The sequence below is a fragment of the Anomaloglossus baeobatrachus genome, chromosome 9 (assembly GCF_048569485.1).
Source record: "Anomaloglossus baeobatrachus isolate aAnoBae1 chromosome 9, aAnoBae1.hap1, whole genome shotgun sequence".
NCBI lineage: Eukaryota > Metazoa > Chordata > Amphibia > Anura > Aromobatidae > Anomaloglossus > Anomaloglossus baeobatrachus.
The window spans coordinates 24722277-24737678 of NC_134361.1; the positions used below are offsets into that span (position 1 = coordinate 24722277).

The following is a 15402-nucleotide window of genomic DNA, read 5'->3' on the forward strand; positions in this document are numbered from 1 at the left end:
TCTTGTACATAGGGGCAGTATTATAGTAGTTATATTCTTGTATATAGGGGCAGTATTATAGTAGTTATATTCTTGTATATAGGGGCAGTATTATAGTAGTTATATCCTTGTACATAGGGGCAGTATTATAGCACTTATATTCTTGTACATAAGGGCAGTATTATAGTAGTTATATTCTTGTACATAGGGGGCAGTATTATAGTAGTTATATTCTTGTACATAGGGGCAGTATTATAGTAGTTATATTCTTGTACATAGGGGGCAGTATTATAGTAGTTATATTCTTGTACATAGGGGGCAGTATTATAGTAGTTATATTCTTGTACATAGGGGGCAGTATTATAGTAGTTATATTCTTGTACATAGGAGCAGTATTATAGTAGTTATATTCTTGTATATAAGGGGCAGTATTATAGTAGTTATATCCTTGTACATAGGGGCAGTATTATAGCAGTTATATTCTTGTACATGGGGACAGTATTATAGCAGTTATATTCTTGTACATAGGGGCAGTATTATAGCAGTTATATTCTTGTACATAGGGGCAGTATTATAGTAGTCATATCCTTGTACATAGGGGCAGTATTATAGTAGTTATATCCTTGTACATAGGGGCAGTATTATAGCAGTTATATTCTTGTACATAGGGGCAGTATTATAGTAGTCATATCCTTGTACATAGGGGCAGTATTATAGCAGTTATATTCTTGTACATAGGGGCAGTATTATAGTAGTTGTATTCTTGTACATAGGGGCAGTATTATAGTAGTTATATCCTTGTACATAGGGGCAGTATTATAGTAGTTATATCCTTGTACATAGGGGGCAGTATTATAGCAGTTATATCCTTGTACATAGGGGCAGTATTATAGTAGTTATATTCTTGTATATAGGGGCAGTATTATAGTAGTTATATTCTTGTATATAGGGGCAGTATTATAGCAGTTATATTCTTGTACATGGGGGGCAGTATTATAGCAGTTATATTCTTGTACATAGGGGCAGTATTATAGTAGTTATATTCTTGTATATAGGGGCAGTATTATAGTAGTTATATTCTTGTACATAGGGGCAGTATTATAGTAGTTATATTCTTGTATATAGGGGCAGTATTATAGTAGTTATATTCTTGTACATAGGGGCAGTATTATAATAGTTATATCCTTGTACATAGGAGCAGTATTATAGTAGTTGTATTCTTGTACATAGGGGCAGTATTATAGTAGTTATATCCTTGTACATAGGAGCAGTATTATAGTAGTTGTATTCTTGTACATGGGGCAGTATTATAGTAGTTATATCCTTGTACATAGGGGCAGTATTATAGTAGTTATATTCTTGTACATAGGGGCAGTATTATAGTAGTTATATCCTTGTACATAAGGGGCAGTATTATAGCAGTTATATTCTTGTACATAGGGGCAGTATTATAGTAGTTATAGCCTTGTACATAGGGGCAGTATTATAGTAGTTATAGCCTTGTACATAGGGGCAGTATTATAGTAGTTATATCCTTGTACATAGGGTCAGTATTATAGTAGTTATATCCTTGTACATAGGGTCAGTATTATAGTAGTTATATCCTTGTACATAGGGGGCAGTATTATAGTAGTTATATTCTTGTAAATAGGGGGCAGTATTATAGTAGTTATATTCTTGTATATAGGGGCAGTATTATAGTAGTTATATTCTTGTATATAGGGGCAGTATTAAAGTAGTTATATTCTTATACATATTGGGCAGTATTATAGTAATTATATTCTTGTACATAGGAGCAGTATTATAGTAGTTATATTGTTGTAGATAGGGGGCAGTATTATAGTAGTTACAGTATATCCTTATATATAGGGGGCAGTATTATAGTAGTTATATTCTTATACATATGGGGCAGTATTATAGTAGTTATATTCTTGTACATAGGAGCAGTATTATAGTAGTTATATTCTTGCACATAGGGGCAGTATTATAGTAGTTATATTCTTGTATATAGGGGGCAGTATTATAGCAGTTATATTCTTGTATATAGGAGCAGTATTATAGTAGTTATATTCTTCTACATAGGAGGCAGTATTATAGTAGTTATACTCTTGTACATAGGGCAGTATTATGGTACATATATTCTTGTATATAGGAGGCAGTATTATAGTAGTTATATTCTTGTATATAGGGGGTAGTATTATGGTAGTTATATTCTTGTACATAGGAGCAGTATTATAGCAGTTATATTCTTGTACATGGGGGGCAGTATTATAGCAGTTATATTCTTGTACATAGGGGCAGTATTATAGCAGTTATATTCTTGTACATAGGGGCAGTATTATAGTAGTTATATTCTTGTACATAGGGGGCAGTATTATAGTAGTTATATTCTTGTACATAGGGGCAGTATTATAGTAGTTACATTCTTATACATATGGGGCAGTATTATAGTAGTTATATTCTTGTAGATAGGGGGCAGTATTATAGTAGTTATATTCTTATACATATGGGGCAGTATTATAGTAGTTATATTCTTATACATATGGGGCAGTATTATAGTAGTTATATTCTTGTACATAGGGGCAGTATTATAGTAGTTATATTCCTGTACATAGGGACAGTATTATAGTAGTTATATTCTTGTACATAGGGGCTGCATTATAGCAGTTATATTCTTGTACATAGGGGCAGTATTATCGTAGTTATATTCTTGTACATAGGAGCAGTATTATAGCAGTATAGGATCACACACAGGGCAGTATTATAATATCACAGTTAGAGCAGAATTTTAGAACACCCGAGGGCAGTACCATAGCAGTATAGTAGCATATAGAGGTGGTCCTATAGTATTACAGAGAGGGGCAGTACTATAGTTGTATATAGGGGCAGCAGTATATAATGGCAGTACTATAGCAGTATACAGGGGGTAGTACTATAGCAGTATACAGGGGGCAGCAGTATATAATGGCAGTACTATAGCAGCATACAGGGGGCCGTAGTATAGCAGTATGGTAGGATATAGAGGTAGTACTATAGCAGTATACAGGGGGCAGTACTATCGCAATATACAGGGGGCAGTACTATAGCAGTATAGTAGGATATTGAGGCAGTAGTATAGCAGTATACAGGGGGCAGTACTATAGCAGTATAGTAGGATATTGAGGCAGTAGTATAGCAGTATACAGGGGGCAGTACTATATAGCAGTATATAGGGGGCAGTAGTATAGCAGTATATAGGGGGCAGTAGTATAGCAGTATACAGGGGGGCAGTACTATAGCAGTATAGTAGGATATAGAGGCAGTAGTATAGCAGTATATAGAGGCAGTAGTATAGCAGTATAGTAGGATATAGAGGCAGTACAATAGCAGTATACAGGCAGTACTATAGCAGTATAGTGGGAAATAGAGGCAGTACTATAGCAGTATACAGGGGGCAGTATTATATAGCAGTATGCAGGGGGCAGTACTATAGCAGTATAGAGGCAGTACTATAGCAGTATACAGGGGGCAGTACTATGGCAGTATACAGGGGGCAGTACTATAGCAGTATACAGGGGGCAGTACTATAGCAGTATACAGGGGGCAGTACTATAGCAGTATACAGGGGGCAGTACTATAGAGGGGGCAGTAGTATAGCAGTATAGTAGGATATAGAGGCAGTAGTATAGCAGTATACAGGGGGGCAGTACTATAGCAGTATACAGGGGGCAGTAGTATATCAGTATGCAGGGGGCAGTAGTATATCAGTATAGTAGGATATAGAGGCAATAGTATATAGCAGTATACAGGGGGCAGTAGTATATCAGTATGCAGGGGGCAGTATTATAGCAGTATACAGAGGGCAGTAGTATAGCAGTATACAGGGGGCAGTAGTATAGCAGTATAGTAGGATATAGAGGCAATAGTATATATCAGTATACAGGGGGCAGTAGTATATCAGTATGCAGGGGGCAGTAGTATAGCAGTATAGTAGGATATAGAGGCAGTAGTATATAGCAGTATACAGGGGGCAGTATTATAGCAGTATACAGGGGGCAGTACTATAGCAGTATACAGGGGGCAGTACTATAGTAGGATATAGAGGCAGTAATATATAGCAGTATACAGGGGGCAGTATTATAGCAGTATACAGGGGGCAGTACTATAGCAGTATAGTAGGATATAGAGGCAGTAGTATATAGCAGTATACAGGGGGCAGTACTATAGCAGTATAGTAGGATATAGAGGCAGTAGTATATAGCAGTATACAGGGGGCAGTAGTATAGCAGTATAGTAGGATATAGAGGCAGTAGTATATAGCAGTATACAGGGGGCAGTATTATAGCAGTATGCAGGGGGCAGTACTATAGCAGTATACAGGGGGCAGTAGTATAGCAGTATAGTAGGATATAGAGGCAGTAGTATATAGCAGTATACAGGGGGCAGTATTATAGCAGTATACAGGGGGCAGTACTATAGCAGTATACAGGGGGCAGTACTATAGCAGTATACAGGGGGCAGTACTATAGCAGTACACAGGGGGCAGTACTATAGCAGTACACAGGGGGCAGTATTATAGCAGTATACAGGGGGCAGTAGTATAGTAGGATATAGAGGCAGTAGTATAGCAGTATACAGGGGGCAGTACTATAGCAGTATAGTAGGATATAGAGGCAGTAGTATATAGCAGTATACAGGGGGCAGTATTATAGCAGTATACAGGGGGGCAGTACTATAGCAGTATACAGGGGGCAGTAGTATAGCAGTATAGTAGGATATAGAGGCAGTAGTATATAGCAGTATACAGGGGGCAGTAGTATAGCAGTATGCAGGGGGCAGTACTATAGCAGTATAGTAGGATATAGAGGCAGTAGTATATAGCAGTATACAGGGGGCAGTATTATAGCAGTATACAGGGGGCAGTAGTATAGCAGTATACAGGGGGCAGTAGTATAGCAGTATACAGGGGGCAGTAGTATGGCAGTATACAGGGGGCAGTAGTATGGCAGTATAGTAGGATATAGAGGCAGTAGTATATAGCAGTATACAGGGGGCAGTACTATAGCAGTATACAGGGGGCAGTAGTATAGCAGTATACAGGGGGCAGTAGTATAGTAGGATATAGAGGCAGTAGTATAGCAGTATACAGGGGGCAGTACTATAGCAGTATACAGGGGGCGGTATTATAGCAGTATACAGGGGGCAGTACTATAGCAGTATACAGGGGGCAGTAGTATAGCAGTATACAGGGGGCAGTAGTATAGCAGTATACAGGGGGCAGTAGTATAGCAGTATAGTAGGATATAGAGGCAGTAGTATATAGCAGTATACAGGGGGCAGTACTATAGCAGTATACAGGGGGCAGTATTATAGCAGTATACAGGGGGCAGTAGTATAGCAGTATACAGGGGGCAGTAGTATAGTAGGATATAGAGGCAGTAGTATAGCAGTATACAGGGGGCAGTACTATAGCAGTATACAGGGGGCAGTATTATAGCAGTATACAGGGGGCAGTAGTATAGCAGTATACAGGGGGCAGTAGTATAGCAGTATACAGGGGGCAGTAGTATAGTAGGATATAGAGGCAGTAGTATAGCAGTATACAGGGGGCAGTACTATAGCAGTATACAGGGGGCAGTATTATAGCAGTATACAGGGGGCAGTATTATAGCAGTATACAGGGGGCAATAGTATAGCAGTATAGTAGGATATAGAGGCAGTAGTATAGCAGTATACAGGGGGCAGTACTATAGCAGTATACAGGGGGCAGTATTATAGCAGTATACAGGGGGCAATAGTATAGCAGTATAGTAGGATATAGAGGCAGTAGTATAGCAGTATACAGGGGGCGGTATTATAGCAGTATAGTAGGATATAGAGGCAGTAGTATAGCAGTATACAGGGGGCAGTACTATAGCAGTATGCAGGGGGCGGTATGACAGTGCCTCCCCTTTCTCCCCTTTCTCCCCACACACAGTGCGCAGGGTCACAGTCTCCGCTGACCTGTCTGCTCCCCTTCCCGGTGCAGGCTGTTCCCATGGTGACCCGTGATGACCGGCGCCGGGCCGGTGGAGTGCTGGCGGGCAGGGGTCCGGGCGGCTGCCGCTGGGAAGCGCTGTTCCACTCAAACATCCACGTTCAAAACTGCCGCTACCCCCGGCATCAACTGCCAGCCCGCTGATTGGACAAAATAAACTATGGGCGGAGTTACAGTAATATCACTGGTCTCTTCCTTTCCACGCCTCTTATAGCTGATTCGTTAAGACACGGGGGCGGGGACCAGACGTTCATTGCAGAATTTTTATTTTGTCTGCAGTGATTGGACAGTACTCAAAAAAGAGGGCGGTGCTGTTATGAGCGACCCTCCCTCCGCACGGCCCGTGCTCGGCTTCTACTGGCTGATACTTAGAACGCATCAGTCCCTTAAAACTACAATTCCCTGCGAGCATAGCTGCGGAGGTCACGTGACACGGAAGTATCCAATCGAAGCTGAGCCCGTTTCCAAGGAAGGTAAGGACAGGCTTTATGTGTGTTGTCAGTGAGAGCGTGATACGTCCCGTCCTACGTGCCTCACACTGCGCCGTGCAGAGGACGAGGGGGACTGCAAATCCCAGCATGCCCCCTTACGCCTCGAAACTACCAGCGCTAGATGCTCGTTGTTGCAAAAGTGCCTTTGCTGAGCGCAGCCAATCAGGCACTTGCTTTCATGCTGGAGATTGTATGCAGCTGATGTAAGCTGATCGCTGATTGGCTGCTGAGGCTCAGTGGCCATATTGGCTCCGTGCGCGGTGTCAGCCCTGCAGGTGTGTGTGTGTATGTATGTGTGTGTGTGTGTGTGTATATATATATATATATAATAAAAATATAGTACAGTATATGTGTGTGTGTATATATGCGTGTGTGTGTGTATATATATTAGGATCTGTTTCCAGCTGTTGTATGGCGGGTGTCTGCTCCCTGCAGGTGTGTGTGTGGGGCGGTTATTTGGCCCTTACCAGCCTAAAAATAGCAGCATGCAGCTGCCCCAGAGGTGGAGCATCACATTAGATGCAGCAATTCTGGCACTTCGTCCCGGTGCTTCCTGATTGCACTGGTGCGGTGGCAATTGGGGTAGTATTTTTGGGGTTGATGTCTGCTGGCATTAAGCCCAGGGGTTAGTAATGGCTCGGCATCTCACAGACACCCCCATTACTAACCCAGTAAGTTAAAAGGAGAAAAAAACAAAAACACAGGAAAATAGTTTACTTGAATAAAGTCTTCCCCACACTGCCTCGCTCGTTCACCAATTTTTTTATCAAAAATGTTCCCAGAGCTCCATGGTAGTCCACGTTCACTGAATGCAGCTGCGGCCACTGTGAAGAACAGTTAAAGGGAACCTGTCACCTCTTTTTTTTTCTTTTTTTTTTCAGGGTGGAACCAAAAGTGTCACCTGCAGCTCCTGGGCTGCATTCTATGAAGGTGCACCTTGTTCCCTAACTTCCCTTCCAGACTCCAGAAATACCTTTATAAAATCTGCCGCCACGTATGTAAATGAACCGTTCTGGTCGGCTGGGCGTCCTCCTCTTGGTCGGATGGGCGTCCTCTTCTTGGTCGGATGGGCGTCCTCTTCTTGGTCGGATGGGCGTCCTCTTCTTGGTCGGATGGGCGTCCTCTTCTTGGTCGGATGGGCGTCCTCCTCTTGGTCGGATGGGCGTCCTCCTCTTGGTCGGATGGGCGTCCTCCTCTTGGTCGGAGGGGCGTCCTCCTCTTGGTCGGATGGGCGTCCTCCTCTTGGTCGGAGGGGCGTCCTCCTCTTGGTCGGATGGGCGTCCTCCTCTTGGTCGGAGGGGCGTCCTCCTCTTGGTCGGAGGGGCGTCCTCCTCTTGGTCGGAGGGGCGTCCTCCTCTTGGTCGGAGGGGCGTCCTCCTCTTGGTCGGAGGGGCGTCCTCCTCTTGGTCGGAGGGGCGTCCTTTTCTTCAGCTCCTGTCCCTCTTTCTGCGGTGTTTGCCATTCTCCTTTCATGATTGACGCCGCCCTCATCATCCAAGTTATCTGCAAAATCTCATGCCTGTGCAGAGTCATTCCCGGCCTGTGCAGAGTCATTCCCGGCCTGTGCAGAGTCATTCCCGGCCTGTGCAGAGTTTATTCCCGGCCTGTGCAGAGTTTATTCCCGGCCTGTGCAGAGTTTATTCCCGGCCTGTGCAGAGTTTATTCCCGGCCTGTGCAGAGTTTATTCCCGGCCTGTGCAGAGTTTATTCCCGGCCTGTGCAGAGTTTATTCCCGGCCTGTGCAGAGTTTATTCCCGGCCTGTGCAGAGTCATTCCCGGCCTGTGCAGAGTCATTCCCGGCCTGTGCAGAGTCATTCCCGGCCTGTGCAGAGTCATTCCCCGCAGGTGCAGTTCGCTCTGCCCCATTGCAGGCAAAGCTGAAAACATAGGTGCGCTTGCGTGAACCGGTGAGGTCTTTGCGCAGGCGCGAGATTACGGCTGGCGATGTGGATGACGTCACCTGCATCATCCTTGTACCCAACTTAATTCTTGCGCATGCACACTTAGCTCTGCCGAAAAGGCAGAGCGAACTGCGACCGCGCGAGCCGGGAATGACTCTGCACAGGCGCGAGAGTTTGCAAAGCAACTTGAATAATGAGGCCACGTCAATCATGAAAGGAGGACGGCAGAAGGAGTGACAGGAGCCGAAGAAAGGACGCCCATCTGACCAGAGCGGTTCATTTACAGACGTGGTGGCAGATTTTATAAAGGTATTTTTGGGCTCTGGAAGGGGAGTCAGGGAACAAGGTGCACCTTCATAGAATGCAGCCCAGGAGCCGCAGAAGGGGAGACTTTTGGTTCAATTCTGAAAAGAAACTGGTGACGGGTTCCCTTTAAGTGCAGCTCCTCACAGGCGCCAGGTAGTGACTACAACTCTCATCAGAGCCACCAACTCAATGCTGCACATATATATATCCTATAGACCTCTGGCGCTTTCTTACAGTGTCTCCTCCTCTCCGCAGTCCCACTTAGCGATGCTGGATCACGTTGCTTCCGCTGTGACCAATATGACCATCTCCAAGGACAAGATATCCGAGAAGATCCTGAATCACGCGCTGGAGATCATCTACCTGCTGACCGGAGAGGTGACCTCTATATGTAATCACTAAACGTTAGGAATGTTTTGGTTTTTGAGTGAAATTTCTGGATGATCCTTAAATGCCCTCTGACCTTTTCAGGTGACCTTACTGTGACCTTGAATCTTTTGTATGTTCACGTCCAACTGTTCAATGGTTCAGTATTTTTTGCACAACCTTCTGTTCTCTATCAGGTGTCTGATCCAATACATTTTGATGTTCAGTTAGCATTGTTATTATACCGTCCTCCTCATACTACTGTCCACATTTTGACATTATGAGACCAAGACGACACCCAACAATTGATCAGCAGCACCGCACCATTGTGAGGCTTCAAGCGGGAGGTTTTCAGACAGAAGTGGTCACTGAGCATAGAGTGTCACCAGCAGGTTGTACAGAGACACAGAGAGACTGGAAGAGTCACAGAGAAGTGGACGTCCTGTGGCCACATCCCACACTGATGACCGCTTCGTTGTGAACGATGCCCTATGGAGCCGTATGATGAATGCCACACAAGTCCAGGCGTATTTAAGGGAGGTGAGAGGCCCCCAAGTGTCACGTCAGACCATTCAAAACCATTTACATTAGTGTAGTCTGTGTGCTAGATGACCTGCAATGGTCCCTGACCACACCACCAGGCACAGCCGTCATCTACGCTGGACGATGGACCAGTGGCCTCAGTGCTGGTCACTGATGAAAGTCGATTCACTCTGAGCAGAAATGATGGCCGCCAATGATGTTGGAGGCGTCAAGGAGAGCGCTATTCATTAGCCATTGCTGTCACCAGATGAGCCTTTGGTGGTGGTGTTACAGTGTGGGCCGGTGTGTCTACTCAGTACAGGACAGCCCTACAGTATGTGAGGAGCAGTGACAGCCCCAACTACTGGAATAACATCATTACTCCAGTCATTGTGCCTCTGCAGGAACATCACTGGCCTATCGTCATCTTCATGAAGGACAATGCTCCAGTTCAAAGTCACATATTAGGGAACGGCTACTGGAGACTGGAGGACCTCAAATGGAGCGGCCGGCACTTTCTCCAGACCTTAATCCCATAGAAAACCTATAGGATCAGCTGAGTCGCCGTCTACTTGATGGAAAAGAAAGTGAGATTCATCACAAACACGCCATCTTCCAACGCTCCTAGATCTAGTTCTGAGCCACTGTAAGCCGGGATCATCCATGACGCCCCCTCTGTGGAGCTCTGAGCCCCTCATCTACACCAGATGATGTGTCACCCGCTCTGATCCTTGCAGTCACCCACATTTTGTTTTTTTCTACTTTCAACGATTCAACTTGTAGAACTGACTGGTCATGCCCTGATCATTATATCCACCCCCGACACCGGCTCATCGGTGTGTACTGATTATACTGCCTGGTATACTCCTCCATCATTACTACTGTAACCGAACCCTCTGCTGCTTGTGTCTTGTAGAAATATGTCCTCGTGAAGAAGACGTCGCCTCACTGCTGCATCCACCCACAGTCTGGGACGGTGAGAATCCGTTATATTATATATCACCGTCCTTTATATGGCACATCCATCCACCCACCCATTAGATCACAGGTCCATGCCCATTAAATTGCGGGTCGCCCGTATGTTAGATCACGGGTCTCCCGCCTGTTAGATCACGGGTCTCCCTTCCTCCTGTCCATTAGATTGCGGGTCTCCCTCCTTTTTTAGATTGCGGGTCTCCCTCCTTTTTTAGATTGCGGGTTTCCCTCCTTTTTTAGATTGCGGGTTTCCCTCCTTTTTTAGATTGAGGGTCTCCCTCCTTTTTTTTAGATTGAGGGTCTCCCTCCTTTTTTTTTAGATTGCGGGTCTCCCTCCTTTTTTAGATTGCGGGTCTCCTTCCTTTTTTAGATTGCGGGTCTCCCATCCGTTAGATCACGGGTTGCCCATTCCTTCACCGGTATACCGCAGGTCGCCCGTCCTCCCGCTTGTTACAGCACGGGTTGCCCATTCCTTCACCGGTATACCGCAGGTCGCCTGTCCTCCCGCTCGTTGCAGCACGGGTTGCCCATTCCTTCACCGGTATACTGCGGGTCGCCCATCCTCCCGCTCGTTGCAGCACGGGTTGCCCATTCCTTCACCGGTATACCGCAGGTCGCCTGTCCTCCCGCTTGTTACAGCACGGGTTGCCCATTCCTTCACTGGTATACCGTGGGTCGCCCGTCCTCCCGCTCGTTACAGCACGGGTTGCCCATTCCTTCACCGGTATACCACGGGTCGCCCGTCCTCCCGCCTTTTAGTCCACCTCTTATTACGAGAGGGGCTTCATTCATTGGTTACTTTGAGCTGCAGATTTTCCCGTCTCCAGTAGGAGAGGTGAAATCCGGCACAGATCTCATGCAATGTGCAGCCGCGGATGTGATGCTGCCGGGGGCCGCACTCTCACATATTCAGGAGGAATCTGCAGCATATGTTAATGACCTCGTCCACATGTAGTGCGGCTCCTTGCACCTATTTTGATCATTTCACGCTGTTCAGTGCTTTGTTGTGCAGTCGGGTAAAATCAGCAACAAAATCAGCAACAAAATCAGCAGGTCACACGCAGATTTTGCTGCTGATTTTGGGCTAAATAAGCAGCCATTAACCGTTCACCTCGTGCGAGCTTCACATTAGGGCTCGTGTGCTAACAGCGGCCGCCCCGGACCATTACTTCTGTTCTAGGTGCCGGTGAAGTGCGATGATGTTGCCGTCTACTTCTCTATGGAGGAGTGGGACTACGTGAAAGGACACAAGCAGCAATACCAAAGCGTCATAACGGAGACGGAGCCGCTCAGTGACAAGATGGACTCCACAGACTCAGACGTAACACAGGACATCCAGGAAAGCCGCTCCCCAGGTAATGGCCGGACCCAGACCTGTGCACAGAGCGACCTACGGCTGTATGGAGGCAGGAGACCCCCGAATAGAAGGGTGTGGGAGGGACGGGGGCTCTTATCCCTGCACTGGGGTCATCTGTATCCTGTGCTTTATTCAGAATTATCAGATCTGCGCGTGGAAGAAATAGATTACGAGTCCACGAGTGGGAAGGAGGACGACGACGACTACGAGGAAGAGGACGAGAGGGGAAAATGCAAATATGAGATGAGTAGTGGTGGACCCCCGGGAACCTCTGCAGGTAAATAACAGGCAAATAGCACTTATCCTGTATTATACTCCAGAGCTGCACTCACTATTCTGCTGGTGCAGTCACTGTGTACATACATTACATTACTGATCCTGAGTTACCTCCTGTATTATACTCCAGAGCTGCACTCACTATTCTGCTGGTGCAGTCACTGTGTACATACACTACATGACTGATCCTGAGTTACCTCCTGTATTATACTCCAGAGCTGCACTCACTATTCTGCTGGTGCAGTCACTGTGTACATACATTACATGACTAATCCTGAGTTACCTCCTGTATTATACTCCAGAGCTGCACTCACTATTCTGCTGGTGCAGTCACTGTGTACATACATTACATTACATGACTGATCCTGAGTTACCTCCTGTATTATACTCCAGAGCTGCACTCACTATTCTGCTGGTGCAGTCACTGTGTACATACATTACATTACTTATCCTGAGTTACACTCTGTATTATACTCCAGAGCTGCACTCACTATTCTGCTGGTGCAGTCACTGCGTACATACATTACATTACGGATCCTGAGTTACCTCCTGTATTATACTCCAGAGCTGCACTCTCTATTCTGCTGGTGCAGTCACGGTGTACATACAGGATGTAACTCGGGATCAGTAATGTATGTACACAGTGACTACACCAGCAGAATAGTGAGTGCAGCTCTGGAGTATAATACAGGATGTAAGTCAGGATCAGTAATGTATTATACTCCAGAGCTGCACTCACTATTCTGCTGGTGCAATCACTGTGTACATACAGGATGTAACTCGGGATCAGTAATGTAATGTATGTACACAGTGACTGCACCAGCAGAATAGTGAGTGCAGCTCAGGAGTATAATACAGGATGTAAGTCAGGATCAGTAATGTATTATACTCCAGAGCTGCACTCACTATTCTGCTGGTGGAATATATATATATATATATGTCAGTCTCGTGTATCTAGGATACACAATGGGGGCTGCCAGCTGATTTCTGCTCTGAAGCTTGACTTTTTGTCTTCTCTCCAGCCGGTTCCTTGCGGTCGGTTGTTGATGACATTTACACCCGGGCTCCTCTATTGGCTGAAAGTGAAATCAAGGTGGAGATGACGGAGGAGATAAAGGAGGACGGGACATACGAAAGTCTCGCCAACAAGACGTCCTCACCAGACACAGTGGGCACCCCCCATTACCGCTGGCACCCCAACATCTGGAGCATCAGCGAGCGGTTCATCTGCTCCAGCAGTAGTAAACCCTATGACCTGTACCCTCCTATAAAACCCGCCACCGAGGAGAAGCCCCCGGATCCCTCCCGCCTGCAGTTCCTCAACAAGATCGCCCTGGAGGAGAAGCCGTTCCGCTGCATCGCCTGTGGACAGATGTTTAAACACAAATCCAGCGCGGTGCGACATTACAGCGTGGTGCACGGGGTGAAGCCCCACCAGTGCAACGACTGCGGGCGCAGGTTCTCCACCAAATTCAAAGCTGTCGTTCACAAGTGCAACCCCCGAAAAAACACCAAGGATTTCTGGGATGATCAAGGGGGGTTCAGTGTTTAAAAACGAGCCTTTTTCTCTTTATACTCAGCAAATGTAAGTCCTTGTCTATCATCTCCAGGAACTGTCTCAATTCTCACACCCTATCAATTAACATCTATTATTAGCATACTTTATTAGCATTCTGCCAGCACTATGGGTGCTAGAGCTACAGTTGTGCTCACGAGCTTACATACCCCGGCAGATTTTTTTGCTTTCTTGGCCTTTTTTAAGAGAATATGAATGATAACACAATATGATTAGTGGTTGGGTGAAGCCATTTATTGTCACTACTGTGTTTTCTCTTTTTAAATCATAATGACAGCCAAAAACATGCAAATGACCCTGATCAAAAGTTCCCATACGCTAGTTCTTAATACCGTGTATTGCCCCCTCTAACATCAATGACAGCTTGAAGTCTTTTGTGGTAGCTGTAGATGAGGGTCTTTATTTTCTCAGATGGTAAAGCCGCCCATTCTTCTTGGTCAGATGGTAAAGCTGCCCATTCTTCTTGGTGAGATGGTAAAGCCGCCCATTCTTCTTGGTCAGATGGTGAAGCTGCCCATTCTTCTTGGCAAAAAGCCTCCACTTCCTGTAAATTTCTGGTCTTTATTGCATGAACTCCGCGCTTGAGTTCTTCCCAGAGTGACTCAATGATATTGAGGTCAGGAGACCAAGATGGCCACTCCAGAACCTTCACTTTGTTCTGCTGTAGCCAAAGACAGGTCAACTTGGCCTTGTGTTTTGGATTGTTGTGATGTTGGAACGTCCATGTACGTCCCATGTGCAGCTTCTGGCCTGATGAGTGCAAAGTTGCCTCCAGCATTTGCTGATAATGTGTTGCATTAATCTTTCCTTCAACTTTGACCAAGTTTCCTGTGCCTTTCTAGCTCACACATCCCCACATCATCAACGATCCACCTCCGTGCTTTACTGTAGGAATGGTGTTACTTTCATCATAGGCCTTGTTGACACCTCTCGAAATGTAACGTTTATGGTTGTGACCAAAAAGTTTGATTTTGGTCTCATCACTCCAGATTCTCTTGGAGGTTTGTCCCTGTCCTGTTTGGCGTATTGTAGGCGAGATACTTTGTGGCATTTGCGCAATAATGGCTTTCTTATGGTGACTCGACCATGCAGCCCATTTTTCTTCTAGTGCCTCCTTATTGTGCATCTTGAAGCAGCCGCACTGCTAGTTTTCAGTGAGTCTTGTATTTGAGCTAATGTTATTTGTGGTTTTTTCTTTGCATCCCAAACTATTTTCCTGGCGGTTGTGGCCGAAACTTTTGTTATCGTTTGGTTTTACAGAGCCCCTGATTTTCCATTTGTTAATCACAATTTGATCATTGCTGACTCGCATTATCAATTCCTTGGATATCTTTTTGTATCCCTTTCCTGTTTTATACAGTTCAACTATCTTTTCCTATAGATCAATTGACAATTCTTTTGCTTTCCCCCATGACTCACAATCTGGAAACGGTCTGTCTGGATCCTAGAAACCCACTCAGCTTTTATGCACACACACTGATTACAAGCAAACAGGTCACAGGTGAGGAAGTTACCTTTATTAGCCATTCACACCCATTTGTGTCACCTTCTGTGCATGTTATTAGCCACAATCACCAGGGTGTGTGAACTTTTCATCAGGGTCATTTGGATGGTTTTGGTTGTCATTTACGATTTAAA

The 15402-nt window shown here is 45.4% G+C and overlaps 2 protein-coding genes across 2 annotated transcripts in view; one reads left to right on the forward strand and one right to left on the reverse strand.

Annotated features, from left to right (window-relative positions):
- LOC142250953 (WD repeat-containing protein 62-like) overlaps positions 1–6237 on the reverse strand; it is a 108176-nt gene extending 101939 nt beyond the window's left edge. The window contains exon 1 of the mRNA XM_075323297.1: positions 5962–6237. Within this exon, the coding sequence (XP_075179412.1) occupies positions 5962–6090 (129 nt within the window). The 5' untranslated portion in view covers positions 6091–6237. The remainder of the gene's footprint in view (positions 1–5961) is intronic.
- Positions 6238–6406: 169 nt separating this feature from the next.
- On the forward strand, positions 6407–15402 carry LOC142250328 (uncharacterized). The gene is made up of 6 exons (XM_075322471.1): positions 6407–6468; positions 8948–9070; positions 10497–10556; positions 11736–11910; positions 12049–12189; positions 13211–15402. Exons 2-6 carry the CDS (start codon positions 8960–8962, stop codon positions 13738–13740), a joined length of 1017 nt encoding a protein of 338 aa, XP_075178586.1. The 5' UTR covers positions 6407–6468; positions 8948–8959; the 3' UTR covers positions 13741–15402.